We start from the raw sequence: 20,159 nt of genomic DNA, 5'->3' as shown, positions 1-20,159 counted from the left end.
TGAGTTATATGGCTTTTAATTATATGGGTTTGTTTTCTTTTACAGATATTAAAACTGTCAAGCAGAGTTCTAGATAAAATAAGTACTGGACAATTGGTCAGTCTTCTTTCCAACAATCTGAATAAATTTGATGAGGTATGTCATCAGTTGTTTTATCCACTTAGTGATCCATGAAATACAAATGCAACACTTCAAGCATTTCATGACAAATATTAAGGAAGGAAGGAGCATAACTGATGAACTGCACCAATTGCTCATTGTAGAAATAAAATGAATCATTACCTTGAGAAAATGTGTTGGCATGTGGTCATGGAAATGCTTGTTCTGATACTTATGACATCCTTTATCCCCTATGCTGATTAGTAGAGAAAACCTAAAAACCAGGTACATTCTTTACATGCTTGATCTACAGTCCACTGAGAACCTGCTAGGAAGAGGTCTGAACTTGCCAGTTCAGTCCTTCCATCCTTTTTTCCTGACCACTGTATTTTTTTACTAAGGTGACCCAGGCTGTTCTTATCATTGAATAAGTGATATTCGGCATCCTATTGCTACTGTTACCCACTGTCCTAAAAGTTAGTAAGTGTCAATGTCAAACCTCATTAGGAATCATTCCTAACACATCTGTCTTGCAAAATATTTCCAGAGTCTCCTGTAAAATTTCTCTTTCATTAAAGATACAGGGAAATCCCCGCTAATGGGTTTGGGGACCAGAAACTCTATGAACTTCTGTTTAGTATGTATAATTGTCCCACTGATAAATGAGGTTATAAAAGAAGCAAAATGAGAGACTGTAGACATAAGGCTGGAGCTGTAGGGTGTATTTAATTTAAACACTGTGTTACTACATAGAGCAATGTCAGCTAGCACCTAGCAAGCTAGGACAAGCACCTTGTCACTGCAATAGTGTAGCTGCAGTAACACAGACCCCAGTGCAACCTGATCACAGGATTCAGTCCAAAATCTGCCTGATGTGAAGGAACATGACTGACATAGGCAGCAATCTGAAATTAGTTGTGTTCATACACAACTCATGTCTTCACCAAAGTAGTGTTTGCCTCCTACATCAGATTAAATCACTCTCAGGAGATTCTTTTGTGTATTTTTCTCATCGTGCAGTGGTTGAAAAGGCCAGCACCAATGGCAAATTCTGTTTACTTTTACAAAGCTGGGATTTTTTCCTTGTGCATATACATAGCAAACAGGCAACAGCAGACTGAACCTTACCTTACAAAAATCACAGTTTAGGTGTGGAGTGTCTATGTATTACTACATTGTCACCATAGTTAACACCCAGAATGCTATGTGCTCAGGATCACATATCCTCCTTTATAAACTTGTTTTACTACTGGAAATACTTGTACCATTCTTCATTACATTTTTCAAAGTGTCACTTTAATGACTTCTTTCTTTCTGTGTAGTTTTCAGAGCACATCTGTAACTTGTATTATTGTTATTTTCTGCTGTGGGCTTTCACAGGGTCTTGCTCTGGCTCATTTTGTATGGATTGCACCTTTACAAGTGGCACTGCTGATGGGACTTCTCTGGGATATGTTAGAAGCTTCTGCGTTTTCTGGACTTGCTTTTCTAATAGTCCTGGCCTTTTTCCAAGCCTGGCTGGGACAAATGATGATGAAATACAGGTGATGAGACTGTTTTAAAATATTCCAGTGTATTTTCCTGAAACATTCCTGAAGCTTATACCACTTGATTGAGACTCTCTAATCACGACATTGTTACAAAAGTGGACTCTAAAGAGTGTTGGCTGCACTGGGAAAATTATGGACTTATTTAGCACCAGCTATATAAACTCAACAAAATGAAAGGTCTAACATGCAGTAAATAATCCTAATGCTTTGTAGAATTAAAACTTCTTGTTTGTTACTTGATTTATTCTTTTTAGAGCTTGTTTTTTTCTCCTTAGTAAAACAATTACTGTATTTCTAATAATTGCTCTCATATTCTTCACAAGAATTCTGTTAAAATAAACATTTTAAGCACAGGCCTGTAGGGGAAGTGTTTTCATAAAATATAAAGGGATGGAAACTAACTATACAAGATGAAAAAGATGAAGACTGACCCACTGCCTTTTTACTTTGTAGGAATAAGAGAGCAGGAAAGATCAATGAGAGACTTGTCATCACATCAGAAATAATTGAAAATATTCAATCAGTTAAAGCCTATTGTTGGGAAGATGCAATGGAAAAAATGATTGAAAACATCCGTGAGTAAGTGTTCTCTTTTGTTAGTCAATTTTTTTATATGATCAGGAAAAAAAATGTATTAGGTGTCTATGGACACCATCTGTGATCTTGTTAGTTAAGAGGTAAATAACTCCATAAGATAACTGCATTCCCATACTGCAGCTTGGTGGGTTTTTTTCCAATTTGTCAAGTTCATTACAGAAGTGAGATTTTTTTTTTTTCTTTTTGCTTCCTCATTTGTTATAATGGTATTTCACTGGTGAGTTTGTGCAGGTAAAACAATTGTGGCATCTGTGTTTGTTTCTGGCCAACCCCATCCTGGTTACTTAAGAGTATGCAGACTTTCCTATTCTGCGGTGAAGGAAATAGTATGAGTGCTCTGCAGTCATTTTCTGAGAAATGCAATAAAGCTGGTTTCAAATGTTGCATGCAATCCATGAAAGGATTAAAACAGTGCAGCTTCATGTAGTCATCCTCCCCAACTGCACTCACATTTATTATCTGTAGATAGCCCTGTATAATGCTTATTTATTTAATTAATAGAAGAATTGACCTGGAACTACCAGACCTGAAGCAGAAAGGAGATGAAAGATCCAACCTAGTTAGCTGAGAGCTATGAGAAAGATATCTTTGTTGCTGACAGGGAGTCTTGAGGGAAGGGAGAAGTGACATATTGATTGGTGGGTGACATTGCAGTAAAGCTGTCACATGTATTTGTTTAGTCCTTTATAGAGAATTAAAATTCTGCGCCAGGTGTGTGATTGGGAAAATAAAATAAAAGCAAAGAAATAAAAGTGTCATATTATCACATAAATAAAAGAGATTAAATGATATTGCAACACAAACACTTCATTGTTCAGCTGCATTCTGAAAGACAATCCAGGGAAAGCAGAGAGATCTTTACCTTTAGAAGAAGGAAGATCTTGAAATTTGTAATGATCTACTGTAAATGAGTCTGAATGCAGGCTGGGAGTTCCACCTTCAGGATGGAGCCAGGTTAGGATTTCCCTGGTCTGATGCCTTACTTCATGGGTGAAGCTGCTAGTAGGCTGCTCTGCAAAAGGAGATGATGCCATAATTGGATTCTGGATTGTTCTTGTTTTTTTTATGGTAATGTGTACCAAAATTGCATTTCATAGTATCTTATTTTCAGGGGAGATACCTAGATATCTAGGGAATCGACATGACTGCATGAGTATGAAGCGATGCTTCTGGGAGTGTATTATATATCACATTGTATACTTAAGTAGGATTGTGCCAGGAATTGTAGAGGCTTGTAGTTTACAAGGTATCTAAATCATGACATAGATCATTGTTATTTTATCTGACACCCCTGAACATTAGTCCCAAAATTTGAGTCTAATTATTTTTTCTGTCAAAAATTGTTTTGAATCTCGTTTTTGTAACTGCAGTGCTAGAAAATAGGATGAAGGATGAATGAGCCTCTGGGTTAATTGTTTTACCAACAGTTCCATCCAAAATATTTGTAAGATGCAAACTGTAGAATCTTATATTAATTATTTGTATTTGTTTTTTTTTTTCACAGAACTGAGCTGAAGCTTACCCGAAAAGCTGCTTATGTGAGATATTTCAACAGCTCAGCCTTCTTCTTTTCAGGATTTTTTGTGGTGTTTTTAGCTGTACTTCCATACGCTGTGACCAAAGGAATTATTCTCCGAAAAATATTCACCACCATTTCCTTCTGCATTGTGCTTCGAATGACAGTGACCAGGCAGTTTCCTGGGTCTGTGCAGACCTGGTATGACTCTATTGGAGCAATAAACAAAATCCAGGTAGGGCACATACACTAAAATCTTCCCAAGTACGTAAGCTAATTCTTTATAGCATGTTATCTTGTCACTTGATCAACAAAAGAACAGAGTATTTGTGCAGACTTTCTGAACATACTATATGTTGCTTTGACTACACACCATGAAATGTCGCTATCAATCTTCATGTTATGTGGTTCCCCAGGCAGCACAACCACAGGGCTCTCATGCTACCTGCACCCTGTCTTGTTTTATTTAAACAATGGCATTTTGTTATTTATTGTCACTGCGGAATAAGAGAATTAACAAAATAGATCATGAGTTGTGGTGTTTAGGAGATGTTTTTCTTTCAGAAAAGGAAGGACAAAATTAGTACATGTTTTATATAGCAGGTCTTCCAGTAGGTACAGTCACAGATCTACTGTTTTGCTACCTATTAGTGGCAGGAACAGCAGGAGATTTTGCACAACTTATGCAAATGTGCATCTCATTCATTATGAGTAGAAAACATAATTAAGGTACCAGTCAAATAATTATTGCCTACCTTACCTACTGAGATCAAATGCTCATATACCAGCATGAGAGACTTACCTGTAGAGCCAAATCAGGGTAAATTCTCATTAACCCTCTTAGTTTTATGTGCTCTTTTATCTGCTCATGAGGAATCACTCATGTATTTCAGGGAGAAATCTTTGGCTTTTTTTTTTTTTAATGTATTTATAGACTTCCATAGTAAAATACAGATTTTATTATAATTAGTTTGATAAAAATACCTAATATGGAATTTAAATCAGAAATCTGAGCCTTAATGGAGAACACAAGCAATTATCATATTTTCTGGGCAGAAAATTTGAGAAATCTAGTCGTAAACTTTTCTGTTCAACATTCAGAAGGATGCCTATAGGGCAGTCCTTGTGCTCTCAGCCTCCCTAGGTGTTAGTGGGGGTATCCTGTCTCTCCTTCTTGCTGGAAGGATGTATCCAGTGCCCTGTCACAGAAGTGGAAAGCCCTGTTTTCATACCATTGCCCTCATTTTGCTCTACACTTGTCTTTTGGGTTATTAGCTCTGTGGGTGCTCCAGAATCCACAAATAATCATCTTTTTTGTGGCAGATTCAGTACTGACTCTGTAGACAGACTTCACAGAATCCCAGAACACCAATGTCCTTTACTTGTCAAAAGAAACATAAACAAAACCAATAAAGCACTCATACATTTCTCAGATATGTCCCCTTGGTTATTTTATTTTCCCTGTAGCTAGACCCATGTTTTTGAAACCATGAAGTGTCTCAGGATCAGTGTGCTTTCTCCAGCTACAGCTGCTGCAGCAACTCCACTGGATCACCCCACCACCTTTGTTATGAAATGCCAGCTATCATTTCCCTTCTGATTTATTTGCTTATTTGTTTATATTTATATAATCAGTGTGTTTTGCCTTCAGTTTTTCAGTTCCTGCCCTTGTAATCATCTGCTTTTTACCTTCTACTTGTTTTAATTGGGCAATTTGCAAGCATACTGTAAAGAACTGGTTTTATGTCATATCAGCTTAGTTTGTCCACTGTATTGCCTATATAGACTCACCTGGTACCACAATAATTTAAAAGACAGTTTAGAAGAGATGATACCTCCAGACTGTGTAACCTTAACAAAATCATTGTATAAAGAAGCTAGCTTTCCTGCAGTAGCATAGGGTTGCTCTTTTTTCCTAACACAAGCATCAGTTTGCTGACTTGTGTCACTCGAAATTACATTATTCTGGTGCTGCACTGGCCAGGATCATTATCTGTCTTTTGGTTGGTTGTTTTCTTTTTTTTTGTGTGTGTGTGTGTGTGTGTGTGTGTGTGTAGAGACATCATTCTAACTCTTTTAAACTCTTGCCGTTTTGGAACAGAGAGATAGCAGCATGTAGTTGCTTTGTTTGTTTAACAGAATGCATCCTCCCACTTCCTACTCCAAATCCAAAGATTTATTTGAAAGGGATTGGGGTGGAAGGGGTAATGGTGCCTTATAGAAATCCTGCAAGTAAAGGAAATGCCAGGTTTTGGTATTCTTTCTAAACCACAAACATATATGTTTATGGTTATGTGTTCAGTAGCAACAAAAGAACTGTTTCAAAAATATTTCCTTCTGCATCCAAAAGATGTATGGCTATATTTATGTCTTTCTTAAGATCCTACAATGCAAGAACACCATTAGAAGTACTAGTTAGTGCTCAATGTTGTCAGGTATGTACTGCTTTATGTGATATGGCTGTCATCACCATTTCCTCTCATCTGCTTTCATGGTGTTTCTAGGATTTCTTGCTGAAAAAAGAATATAAAGCCCTGGAGTATAACCTAACAACCACTGGAGTTGAGCTGGAAAAAGTAACAGCTTTTTGGGATGAGGTTAGTACTTTCAGCCAAAATAAATTAGAACACAGAGTGTATCTGGCTTCACTTATCAGCAGACAAGTAATTAATGCATGATATCAAAATATCCATGTTTGAGAAACTTCAGAAGAGACCTTTTAATAAGTGTTGAGATCTGCAATAAGTAGCTATTCCTGATTTAAGCCAGCCTGGAAACAATCAAGCTGTGACATGCATAATCAGTGGAAAGCAGTTCTGTAACAGGAAAATTTTGTTTGTGTCCACAAATTTAGGAGCAAATCCAATACATACATTAAATATATATGTATTTATGAGCTTACCTAATTAAAACCATAATAAATATGTTATAGATAGTACATCTGCATGTCTGCATATGCATGTTTCATCTATTTTTTTACATGCATACAAATACACATCTGGGTATGTTTGCAGGGAATTGGGGAGCTGTTCGTAAAAGCAAACCAGGAAAACAACAGCAAAGCTCCTAGCACTGACAACAATCTCTTCTTCAGTAATTTTCCCCTTCATGCCTCTCCTGTTCTTCAAGATATAAATTTCAAGATTGAGAAGGGAGAGTTATTAGCTGTTTCTGGATCTACTGGAGCAGGCAAGGTATTTCTGTTTATGTTGTTTCAACAAAAGTCCTAATAATTTTAAGAAATAATATTGTGTTGTTATCTGTATTGTTACCTGTTTTGGTATTGTATTCTTGCCATGCTTACTGTAAAAATTATGGCTGAAGGAAAAAGTATGAATAAACTCTAAATTTCAGTAAAATGGCCAATAATTATTTAAAATTTTACTCCATGCCCAATATGAGAAAGACTTTACTGGATATTTTTTGTACATAGAAGGATACAGACTTAATAAAGGAATAGTAATTTAAATGACAAAACTAATTTTTGTAGAAAGTAAAAGGAGATTTTCAGGAATAATGCAGACTGAAACCTGGAGTTAATGCTGATGGTCAGAATCTCCTTGCCTTTAAAACAATTAACTGGAGAACTAAACATAGATATCCAGATTCACAGTTACAGAGTGCATCAGGTTGGAAGGGACACTTAAAGCTCATCTAGTCCAATCTGCCTGCAGTGAGCAGGGACACCTCCAACTAGACCACTCTGCCCAGGGCCACATCAAGTCTGATCTTAAATGTCTCCAAGGACTTGCCCTCAACCTCATCCCTGGGCAACCTGTTCCAGTATTTTACCACTCTCATTGTAAAGAACTTCATCCTTATGTTCAACCTAAATATACCCTGCTTCAGTTTGAAATCATTGCCCCCTGTCCTATCACTACAAGCCCTTCTAAACAGTCCTTCCCCAGCCTTCTTGTGGATTCCCTTCAATGATTGAAATGTAGTTATAAGGTCTCTGCAGAACCTTCTGCTGTGTGGCAGAAAACAGACTTTTCCCCCCCTTTCTTTCCTGCCTTGCTAACATTTTAAGGAAAAAACTGAATATAAAATGGTCAGTAACCTGACAAGCCTGACATGGATTAGCCAAGTAACTAAGACGCATGCCCAGAACGTGTGGCATACCTGATCGCTTCTGCTCTGGTTCCTATAAAGCTTCACTCAGACTCCCTGAGTCCCATGTGAAAGCCTGGAGAGGCCCTGCTGAAGTTAGTGGTTTTCTGAGAACTTCTGGTTTAGATTAATCATCATTTGAGAATCCCTAAATGTTATCAGTACATTTAGTTTGCAGATAACACACCTGATTAACCTCATTAATATTCGTTAATGTTAATATTGAACAACAAATAATTAGATGAGTCTTCCATCTTCAGTTGGCTTTCTGAATAGATATGAAAGTCGAAACAAATATTCATTATGTGTTTGTTTAGTTTTCCTGTTTAATGTTATTGGTTTTATTATTTATTTGCATGGGGTAAAATGTTTGGTTTACTGGAGCAAAGGAGCCATCAACTTCAATATTATCGTGGCTCCTATATTATTTTTCATTAATGATACCAATAGGAAGGAGTAAGGGACTCAAGACATGAGGTTCTTCTCAAGCTGACATGTTGAGGTGTATTTTACTGTGATACTTCTACATGAACACAACAGTTTTGCTGTGTTGCTGATAATCTCAGATGGCTATCACTAAATCTGACACTTCTAATGTAAGTGCTGAAGGAGTTAGGTATATCGCCTTTATTCACCTATTTAGAAAATTGAGGAAAATTCAAGTAATGCTAAGCAGTTTATGTGAACATATGCATAAAACAAATTTGCATATTTCAAGTTAATAAAGATAAAAGGTTTATAATATTAACTAAAATATTAACCAAAAATAAGCTTTGCACTCCCCTCAAAAAAAAAAAAAAAGAAAAAAAAAAAGAGAAATGTTCTCCTTCCCTTCACCCTCTTAATTTAAGGTTTCCTTCATGTTGCTTGAGAATGTTACTGTATATTCTAGGAATTGCCAGGCTGGTGAAATAGAATGCACACCTGTTTTATCTATTACAGGTCTGAAGCCTGACATCAGCTCTTTAGCACTGCTTCAATATTAGATAGGGTTGGTTTGGGTTTTTTTGTGGGGGGGCTGTATTTTGTAGTTTTGTTTTGTTGGTTGGTTAGTTTTTTCCATTTATGTTTTATGACACAAGATACAGTAGTTTAACATTCAGTACACAAAGCATACCACTAAGCATCTGTCTTTTGCAAGACCATAAACTTCTTAGCATTTTGGAGAAGTCAGAATCTAGTATGACAGAAAAAACGAGAGTTGTAAATTTCATAAGACTGCCCCACATATTGTGTAACTTGTCAAAGGATCTCTGGTCTTGACAGCATAGAACTATGACTTAGATTTTTAGATCTTTCGCTGTTATGTCCTAGCTTTGTTGACTGTTTATTAGTGATAAGAACACCACTGGAATGGCATTGTAACATATTTTTCCTTGTATTTCTCAATTGTATTCTTTGATCTAGTAGCCAGTGCTGTGTGACAAGGTTACTACAAGCTACTGATTAACTTTGAAATTATAACATGTCAGTGCTGAAATTGCAATCAGTTCTTTTATGAAGGGAAATGCTAAATATACTAGGTCATGTATTCACGTAAATGAGTTAACGGTTATAGAGGAAAACTCAAATCACGCTGAGAAGTTTGTGAGTAATTGTATACATATACACAAAGAAATTGCATTTTGCAAGGCAATACAGATAAAAGGCTTATAAGTGCTAGCAAAATTATAAACATAAATTGTGTTGTACAAAGAACAAGCAAAGTAGTCACTGATAATGTTTAAAAATTGAATAACGTTCTCCATAAATACCAATACCTTATGTCTGTGTCTCACAGATACGTTTTTACCTTGTAAAATTACTAGAAGCTTAACTAAAAATACAAACTTTGGAGCAGCATGCCTTTTTTACAAGACATCTTACACAACGACATCTTACACAATTTTTCTCTTTCATTGAAAGATGTTTCTCTAATTTCAGAGGCCTTTCATGTGTATCATCAAAATTCCCAGTAACTACAGCTTGTACTAGATAGGTACTTATAGTGACACACTTTACAAGACAAGTGTGCCATTTAAGTGACTTAGCAGAGCAACTCTCACTTTGTTTACTATTTCTGATGGTTGTACAGATCTCTGATATATTAACCGAGTGTTAATGATTTTTCAGACTTCTCTTCTCATGTTGATAATGGGAGAATTGGAGCCTTCGCAGGGTAAAATTAAACACAGTGGAAGGATATCCTTCTCACCTCAAGTCTCCTGGATCATGCCTGGAACAATAAAAGAAAACATAATTTTTGGTGTTTCTTATGATGAATACCGGTACAAGAGCGTCATCAAAGCCTGCCAACTAGAAGAGGTCAGTGGCCTAGGACTCCTAAGAATTGTGATCCAACCCAAGTAAAAAAAAAAAAACCAAAGAAAAAGTCAGGGAGTGGAACTTTGTATAAAAGTGAGACATTTCTGAGATTTAAGGAACTCAGCTTGGCATCCCAGTTTTGTGGAATTGCAAGACAGCCTGTGCAGCTCCTTTGGAGAAAAGAACGATGGTGCCAACACTGGTAGTTTATACAATAGGAACTTAATAAGCTGGCTCAGGTATTATAAGGTGACTGCCTTCTTAGTCTTCCTTGCTAGGTAAACATATTAACGTTAAAGAAATTATGTAAAAAGTGTTGTTTCTACAATTATTTATGCATGTTTCTTTCCCCAAAAGATTTTCCCTACAAACTTGGAAGTTAACCTGTTCTCCTCCTTTCTTTGGCACTTCAAAAATGTCTCCAGGAATAATTAGAACTCTTTGCCAGAAACCTTAATTATTTAGAGCAAAATCTTGACTGAAACTGAGTTTTTTTGTATGCACAGAAAATCCTCACACTGGAAATTATTACAGGATTGATCTTTATGTGACGTGTAGGTCTCAATTAGTACAATGATGTGCAAAAGTCCTTGTGTGTGTTTGATGTTGCAGAACGTAGTATAGGAAAAGATGTATTTTCACATTGCAAGATGAAAAAAGGAGTGAAAATTTTAGAACTTCCTATGACTATGGATGAAAACAATAAATATTTAACTGTACTCAATAGGATCTGTCTTTAGGCCATACAGTGAAACATATTTTCCTTTAGTGCCAGTCAAGCAAGAAAACAATAGGCAGTCTGTTTTAAAATAAGATGAGGTTACTGCTTTATCTCAGAGGAGGGTATAGTTAAGTGATAAAGTAATCATATATGTTTATAGCCATTTCAGCTTCTGTTTGTATTGAGGTTTGCTGGAAATCTTTTTTGAAAGTTTCAGAAGACAGGAGAGTTTACAAGTTGTTTGTCAGACTTTCTGAAGAGAGCAGTTCTTAACCCTCGTTGTAAAAATTGTATTTACTGCTAAAGCTCCAAGAAACAACTGACTTCAGCCACTCAAAGCTGTCCTTACCCAAAGAGGCTTCCCAGACCAGCTCTTCATAGAGCAAAAGGTGGTTAATGATGGTCATCTTGGGATGGCTTGGTGTCTCAGTGTTGTAGGGATGTCTCACTGTCTCCATGTTGGGACAGCTCAGTTTTTCTCTGTTGGATGCTTGGTGTATTGGTAGGCTGCAGCTACTTCGTTCCTCAAACAGGCTCAACCAAGCCAGCTTTGATCTGGGTTGGTGCAGCTCTGTGCAGAATGATGTGCTTCACCTCCCATCAGGGCTCATTATTTGAGATCATATTTGATACTTAAGGATATTTTTTTTCTGTATTCTGCCAGCTGAATACATTGGGCTGGCCTGAAGAGAAGGCTGAATGGTCTGGAAAGAAGCCAAATGCATTACCTTATTGCTATTATGCTTTCTAGACTCTTAAGCTGTTGCATCTTAGTTGCTGAACGGGACTTACTATGGTACAGATTGAAGGGTGTATTTCAAATAATAAGAATTAGTGCTTTGTTGAATTGTGGTTGTGTGTCTTCTCATTCTTCAGAAAGGAGAGGTACCAGAGGGTTTTTGCCTAAGGGAGTTCACTTTGCCCCCTTCTCTTCAAGTTTCCTGGGTAGACCTGAATGTAGGCCTGTTGCTGAGTATAGTTCTTATATGGGTTCTTCCCAAAGATTGGTGATAAAAGAGCTTTTATTTCCTTATTGCATGTATGCTGAAAGTCAGTTAATATGCAGCTTTTAAGCAAGTGTAAATTAATTTAGAGTGCATAACAATTTTCAGAAAAGTCAGTGCTATATTTTTCTGCTTGACTTTTTGGATGGGTACATAGTTGATATGTTAAGGAGTTACCACAGCCTCTTTAGAATTGTTAAGTACTTGAGGTAAATTTATTTTATAGGCATTATGAAAGAGGGAAAGTGCAAGTCAATATTTTTTAGTCCAAAGAGTCCAGCTAGGGACGTTGTACTTCCTGCTTGCTTTCTGCCTTCAGTTTCTTATTCTTCTGTCCTTGCTGCAATGTGCTCTTGTGGCCAATAAGGACAATGCCATTCTGGGGTGTATTGGAAGGGGTGTGGTTAGTAAGTCGAGAGAGGTTCTCCTCCTCCTCTACTCTGCCCTTGCGAGGCTGCATCTGGAATATTGTGTCCAGTTCTGGGCCCCTCAGTTCAAGAAGGACAGGGAACTGCTTGGAAGAGTCCAGCACAGAGCCAGAAAACTGATTAAGGGAGTGGAACATCTTCCTTATGAGGAGAGACTGAGGGAGCTGGAGCTCTTCATCTTGGAGAGGAGGAGGCTAAGGGGTGACCTCATTAATGTTTATAAATAGGTAAAAGGTGAATGCCAAGAGGATGGAGCCAGGCTCTTCTTGGTGATGCCCAGTGACAGGACAAGGGACAATGGGTGGAAGTTGAGGCATAGGAAGTTCCATGGAAAATAAGGAAAAATGTTTTCACTGCAAGGGTGACGGAGCACTGGAAGAGGTTGCCCAGGGTGGGTGTGTAGTCTCCCTCTCTGGAGATATTCAAAACCTGCCTGGATGCATTCCAGTGTGATCTGGTATAGGTGGTCCTGCTCTGGCAGGGGTGGTTGGACTAGGTGATATTTTGAGGTCCCTTCCAGCCCCTAACATTCTGTGATTCACTTACCCTTCAGTTGTGCCAGTACACCTGTTCATGAAAACAGGATAAGAACATGCCTTCTAAAATGAATGTCTCAGTCTGCAAATATGGAACTCAAGGTTTTCAATTACTATACCAAACCATTTCAGTGCAGAAACTGTTTCAAAATAAATTGTTTGAAGTGGGTTAATTTTGAGTATGCAAGTGTTATCACAGGTGTTATCTACTACCTTTAAAATCTTACATGCTATGATAGAGAGAAGCCAGGTTGTAATTGGTACAGATTCTGAACTAGTTTTATAAAGGCAGTATGAAGCTTAAAAGTACTCAATAAGATGAAGTCTAGTACTTTTCATCACATTCATGATAAAAGTTAATTAGTTAAAAGAGAAGGTGACCTTTTTGCCTAGAACTTCAAATTAAGGACCAAGGAGGAACAAATTTAACACCAAGAAACTGTCCTGCATAATTACTTGATTTTTATTCTCATTGCTCAATAGCAAAACCACTGGGAGATGTGAAATGGATGAGTTTATATGCCTATGGATATTGCTACTCAAGTTGATTTAATTTGCCAGAGACTGAAGGGTTGTATTAAAGTCATGGCAGGGGTGACATGAATATAAATTTGAATCTGTAGGTGTAACCATTGGGTTTGCAAAATCCTTATAACTGATGGAATGAAAATGGATGTGGAATATTGCTTTATTTTCAGATTCTTAGGTTGAAAAAAAAAATCAGTATTAATAGCCTACTATACACAGGTTGTGAGGTTTTTGTTTGGTTTTAGCATGTGCTGAGTTAAAAAGAGAAAACCTCTGGACAGTTGAAACAGGAATCTTTGTGTCTAAAAGCTGTTGACATGAAGTAAAATCATGCTAAGTGTGTGCGTTCCTCCAGTCCAGACTGCAGAAGCTACTACAACAGTAGTTATTCTTGTTAAAAAATAAACAAGAATCGTATCCCATTTGAAGAGGTGCTGTAATACATTAGTTGTGAAGGCATACTTCCATAACATCTGTCTTTACCTTTTTACAAGGTAAGATAGCTATTTATCCACCTTGTTAGTTCATTTCATCCGTCAATAGTTGCATAAGAGACCATAAACACGTAATGGCAAATCATCTTTAAGAGATTACCAGTCTTGAAGTAAACACATGTACTGATTTGAGAGCCACAAGCTGCTCACAAATGTAATACTTAGCACGCCATGCAAACAGAGGAAGTATTTCCATGCAATATCAAATCACGTAATAGCACGAAGAAATCTGTGGTCAGATCCTGTGGATTTTTGACCTGGTATTACAGGGAATTCAGGAGATTCATTTTCACCTAAGACCTTAGGTTATCAAGAGAATAACTACAGACAGTCAGTATGCCAAGCCTTGGTTTGTGTTTCTGCGTGTCTCCAAGTTTACTGCAATGTCAAGTATGCCCTGAAACAGAAACACATATTCTTGCATCCCACTGTACTGCTTCAGCCCTTTTTATCTGTGCTGGGTTTTGGTGGGGTAGTTGTAGGTTAGTTGGTTAATTGATTGGCTGGTTGGTTGGGGTTTTTTTGGCAGATAACTAAAGCAGCAGGAGTTGAAAGGTTGTATGTCAGTGAGTGAAATATTTTGTGCCCTGACTTTGTGCCTGCTTTTCACAGGAGAAATTGGCAGATTACAGAGTGTGTGGAAGAGAGGAACAATAAGAGTTTAAGTCTGGAACTGAGTGCTTTGTAGTAGGTCATTCTCTACAGCAGGATATTAAAAGGTAGCTTGTTTACTTAATCAGGTACATGTCTACAGTATAAACTATGTGAAAGCAAGTTACTTAGCCTGTCTTCATAGCTGGGTTGTGCCACAGGCATGTCAAGGTGAAGTTCATCTCATCCTAATGTAAACAGCTAAAATAGTATAAATACCTAATTCAGGCAAAAAGTCCATGAAATATGTCAAATCTCCCACTACAACAATTACATCTTGGGCACGTGGGCCCAAAAGCTGGCTACCTTTGTACTTTTTACCACCTTGCTCTGGTATGATCTACTGGCATGAGCAGACTCCTCTCACTGTAATTCTTGTCCATGGGCCAAAATCATGGGCAGGTCAGATGGGAAGCTGCCGACACAGCAATTTTCCTGGGGGAACTGGAAGTAAATAGACTAGTACAGTGTCTTTGTAGCAGGGAAACATCTTGATTGGAGAAAGAAATAAATTCAAACTCCCAAATGCACCAAATACATCAGAAGTTTGTCAGCAGTCAAATAACTCTGTTTGTGAGAACCCCTCTACAATATTCAGTGTTAATATAATTCAGTTATAAACTTGTTTCAGTCAAGACAACTCTCCCCACCCCTTTCCCTCTCTTAGGTACAGGGCTCTGGACTGATTACATTGGATGTTGTCCTATCTTCTGTGTCACTTCTGAAATCATATTTAATTCCCTAACCCTGAGTTTAACCTACCCGCAAGCAGCATACCAACTACTTCATGTTTCAAAAATCTGTTCCACGGGAACATTTCACCATAGAGAAAGTGAGTTTTGCCAGCATTCATGTGAGTTTTGGGTGAGCCTGACACTCTGCTCAAGGTCACAAACTCTTGCGAAAACAAAGCTTATGCTTTTGGATCATGAATGGTTCAGCCAACATGTAACAAAAGCCTCAGCTTCAGGAATCGTAAGCAGAGAGTTACCTAAAAAAAGTAATAAAATCTTTAACAATAATTTCTGATTTAAAATTCTTTAAATTAGAGATATGGGTTTCTGGCTTCTGGCCCAAGAAAATGAGGACTTGAGCATGTTAAAGCTGGTTACACAAAAGGTGAAAATTCTTTGTCCTTTAAAAATTAACAGACATGTTTGCTAGTAAGTGTGAGTCTGAAACCCAAGACTCATTTTCAAAACTTTAAAACTTCCAGTTTTGGAATTTAGTTTATACCTGTCTTACTTCCAAGATAATTTATTTTCTGAAAATCTTCCTCTTATATAGCTAAGGAGAAAACTTATCAAATAGGGTGGAACAGAATTGCAGCTCCAGCTTGAACCCCTTAATACTGCTTCTGATTACTTGGCGTTTTGTACAATAAAGACTTCACTATTTTTTCCCCTCTGTTTTATTGCAAAGAGTCCATATGACATAAAGAGAATTGCAAAGTGTGTTCAGAGGCAGCTTCTTTAAAACACAAATGGAAAGAAGGCCAAAAAGGGTGTACTCTGGTAGGTGAGAAGGAGATAGAAATGTGAAGGGGGTGTGTGCGTGTCTGGGAACTGTGAAAATAAATATGGGAAATGTTTATAACAAAAGAGGTACCTTCTCCTTGGGTGTACAACTTGAGACTTGTTAGCTCCTGATATAAAAATCACCCAGGAAAGTAATTAATGTCTATGGGAACTGTGAGGCTGTTCTCAGAATAGTTACCAATAGTGTTCTCAATTTAAGCATTCAGAAATAAATATGTTAAAAAAAATATCCATGGCTACTCCATTAATATGCTGGATTTTGTGCCAATCAACATCATTACATTAGGCTTGTCCCTGGCTTGATTTCACTTCCTGCATAAAATGACAGCAAGGATGTATTTGGACCAGCCCTATGTACTTTTTTACAATAGGTAATGCATGTTCCAGCAAATAGCATTGTGTGTCTATTGGACTTCATCACACTGTTTACACCTTTGAAAGAAATTACTAAACATTTTTTAATTATTACAATTATAGCCTGCAAAGTTCTTTGTCTGTTCCGTCCCATATATTATCCTGAGGTGAAGGGTGGAAGAGAGCAGAAGGGGAACTCATTAAAAGTCTGATTAAATTTCCATGTTGACACACATGCAAAGAAATATATCTGACGAAATCCCACCATTTAAAACAATGGGAGCCCTGGAATTAATTCCAGTAGGGATAGTGTTTTACCCTGTTTGCAGGGGAAGACACACTAAGTCCAGTTCTTCACCTGGGTGTTTTTTGAAGGAAGCACAAATGGCACCTCGGTACTGGTAGAACTGGGCAAGTGTTTAAATCCTCTTAGACATCTATATACTGAACCATGCAAATCCCAATGTTCAGGTGCAGATATTGGGTAAATGTTGAAGTTACAGATTAATAACACGACTGTTATATGCAAAATGAAACCACAAGTGATCTGAGGAGATCGTCTCAAATAAGTGCCAGAAAAACTTTTATGCCAGAATTTCATATATTCTCCCTAATTATTTCATGATTTATGAAAAGATAATTTTGTCATATTCAGAAAATCTTCTATTAAAAATGTTGCTGGCACTGATTTTCAAATCCCATTTTGTATCAATACCTGATCTGTTTTGTTAGTACCAGGGATTTGCTTGCTTGGCTCTCCTTTTATAAGAGTGAAATAACTAGTAACATGAGAAGAGTTTAAGTAAGTCACCTGCAATAGATTTTCCATACATAAGATCATCTTGATTTTAGGTTAGAATCCTCTAAGCCAGGAAGTAAACGCTATTACCAAATTAAAGAGTTGGGAGAATCTCCCATTTCCTGACAGATCAGGCAGTCAATTTCTAGTCCTTGAGTGGCTGGACCTTGTATCTGTCACTGATCCAGGACTGAACAGCATTGTTTACTCTGTTCCTGAGGTCAGGGCAATTTACAGGGGAGGAAGAAGGAAATATTTATCTGGAAGGAAATTTATTTAGTTATTTATTTATTTATTTATTTATTTATTTATTTATTTATTTATTTATTCTGCAAAACCTTTGAGGCTTGGAAAGCCAAAGGGCTGCCCAACAGAGAATGATTAAGCATCAAAGTTGCAATAGGGATAATCAAAATTGGATTATATTTGACGCTGTATTGATTTATATTTGACTCTGTACCCTGTTTTAGAGGTTAGCTCAACTTAAAATCCAAATTTTCTTGGCAAACTGCCCTGAAGTCCTACTCACTGGAAAGCTAGGTCCTCAGGGATGTCATCCAGCCCAGATTTCTGTGAGAAGTCCCCTGAATCGACCCATACCACAGTTATAATGTTGTCATTGTATCAGCTTAATGATATAGGCCAGGTAAGGCTTAACGCAGGGTTAATATTTTTTTATCTGAGGTACTGTAAAAGAAGAAAAACTAGACAGCCCTCAAACCATTCTCTATGCCTCTGCTTCCATGAATTATTGTGGTTTGCCTAGATCCTCATTTTCTGTGCTAAATACTCCTCTCAAGAAAATTCCTGGCCACCTCTGTTGGTGGGGCATGAGGATGTACATCCTTTTCTTCTTTCTCTGTTTCATGTGAGAGTGAGGTGGTATTTTCAATTTTTATCACTGGCTCAGGATTAATTTTTAGCTTAGTCATGAGTTGTAAGTTACTTACAGCCCAAGCAGTAGAGTTTGACTCCCAAACGTTTGCAAGTCTTGAGCATTCCTGGCATTTCCCACTAGGTATTTTGTGTAAGCCTTTTTAAATGAACTTGCCTGAAAGTATACATTTCCCTGAGTTTTGAAGAGAGCAGCTCCAGGGTTTGCTCTTTGCTCTAACTTCAGTGGCAAATGCATTTATCATTATTATTTGATAGAACACTCAAATGGTTAACATATTGGGTTCTATTGTATGAAGGTACTTTCCTTGCTTTTGGGGGGATTTAGTAATTAAGACAAATATTTGTTCATGAGATCTTGTAGATCATGATTCCTCTCTATGATAGAATGATGTTTTCTTCTATCACCATTTCTGACTACATAAACAAATGAAAGAAATAAGCCTCTATGGGACCTTTTTATTTTTTTTCCCACAACTTCTGTCTAATCTGTCTGTACACTGTTGTACACTACGCTTCTGTCCAGTCTGTAGCTTCAGTTTCTTGGATATGGAAAATATGTCTGATTCTTAAAAATAAAATTGTTAACAGGACATCTCCAAGTTCCCAGACAAAGATTACACAGTGCTTGGTGAAGGTGGAATCATTCTGAGTGGAGGCCAGAGAGCACGAATCTCACTAGCAAGGTGAGTGTTTTACTCTCTATGTGGTGTACTGCTTCATTTATAAGGAGAGTGTTATGACTAATCACTTAAATACATGTGGACCAAGTCTTGTTAAATAAATATCCTCATTTTACTATCAAAAATATGAGTTTTGCTATGCAATTGTGTTTGTGATACACTGGCATATTTATTTATAGAATTTTAAAACTTTGATGGCACATGCATACTATGGCTCAGCTGTGGAGTCTTTCTCATGCAAGATGCTCTTTGGAGATTCAGACCTTTAAATATAGCTAACTTCTGAAAAAATCCATAGAAAGATATGTTTAAGTATCCTTCCCTGCTATGACACTTCTATAAAGCAGATTATACACTGATTAATGACATACTTTCTGTCTGCTGATAACAAAAAAAGAAAAAAAAAAAAGGCCATGTTTCAAAAAATGTTGCTAATTATTTGCCTGTAAATAATTATTACCTGTGAATAATGGTCTGGCCTTGTCCATTTGACCTTCCAATGTTAGTAAGTAATTCTGAAGGTCTGCAGAACAATAACATAGGTGTTTGTCTTATAAATTAGCTGTGTGTTTCATCAGAATCACTTAGCTATCATCAGAAATCCGGTAATGACAGCTCTGATGTGTAAATGGCCCCATTTATTTCTGTGCCAAGTGCAAATTGTGCTGGTTCCCATGCTCAAAAACACCAGATAGAAGGAAAATCACATTATAATGATCCACACTTGCATCCCATGAAAGATGTACATGTCTGTGTGAGGCTAAAAGATGGCTTCATCAAAACAGAGAGGATCTTTCTAGTGGATTTGTGAGAGGGAAGAGACATATGGATTATTCTTTTTTTATCTTATCTGTAAGGTAAGAGAGAAGGGCAGGGCCAGGCAAAGCTTTCAGAGAAAAAACCCAACCAATACAGCGTACTTAGATTTTAATTTTAAATGCAACATTTATATGAAATATCTTCCAGATTTTATGAATAATCACATCTGACACTTCGGATTGTTACATTTCATTTACTGGAGAGTCACAGAACTGATATATTTATTGTCAGCTATATAATTATAATTTTTTAAATGATTGCATGTCCCAAACACAGTAGCTGTATTTGATTTACATTTTACTTGGGCTCCAATCTAAGCTCAGCATGCTGCAAGGTGCGCAGGTGTTGAGGCGTGGGTTTCAGATGAAGATGTGAGAAAATTAGAGGAGAAAATTTAGAATTACAGCCTCAGGTTGTGACTATTTGCACTGATGATAATCCAGACATCATTTGCTTGGACTTGGTGCATACCTGTGTCTAAGGTACTCTGTGCAGTCATGTGAAATGAGAACCCCTGCTGGAAGTTCCATCAAC

The 20,159-nt window shown here is 37.2% G+C and overlaps 1 protein-coding gene across 1 annotated transcript in view; it reads left to right on the top strand.

Moving 5' to 3' along the window:
- Positions 1 to 20,159, top strand: part of CFTR (CF transmembrane conductance regulator) — an 80,907-nt gene that overhangs the window by 22,204 nt on the left and 38,544 nt on the right. Inside the window, exons 5-12 of the mRNA XM_054399706.1 lie at positions 46 to 135; positions 1,480 to 1,643; positions 2,103 to 2,228; positions 3,751 to 3,997; positions 6,267 to 6,359; positions 6,777 to 6,956; positions 9,985 to 10,176; positions 18,715 to 18,809. Of these exons, the coding sequence (XP_054255681.1) occupies positions 46 to 135; positions 1,480 to 1,643; positions 2,103 to 2,228; positions 3,751 to 3,997; positions 6,267 to 6,359; positions 6,777 to 6,956; positions 9,985 to 10,176; positions 18,715 to 18,809 (1,187 nt within the window). The remainder of the gene's footprint in view (positions 1 to 45; positions 136 to 1,479; positions 1,644 to 2,102; positions 2,229 to 3,750; positions 3,998 to 6,266; positions 6,360 to 6,776; positions 6,957 to 9,984; positions 10,177 to 18,714; positions 18,810 to 20,159) is intronic.

This window comes from Indicator indicator, chromosome 3 (genome assembly GCF_027791375.1).
Source record: "Indicator indicator isolate 239-I01 chromosome 3, UM_Iind_1.1, whole genome shotgun sequence".
NCBI classification, from domain to species: Eukaryota; Metazoa; Chordata; class Aves; order Piciformes; family Indicatoridae; genus Indicator; species Indicator indicator.
The sequence above is the reverse complement of the archived record's forward strand: the minus strand, read 5'-3'. Positions and strand labels throughout refer to the sequence as shown.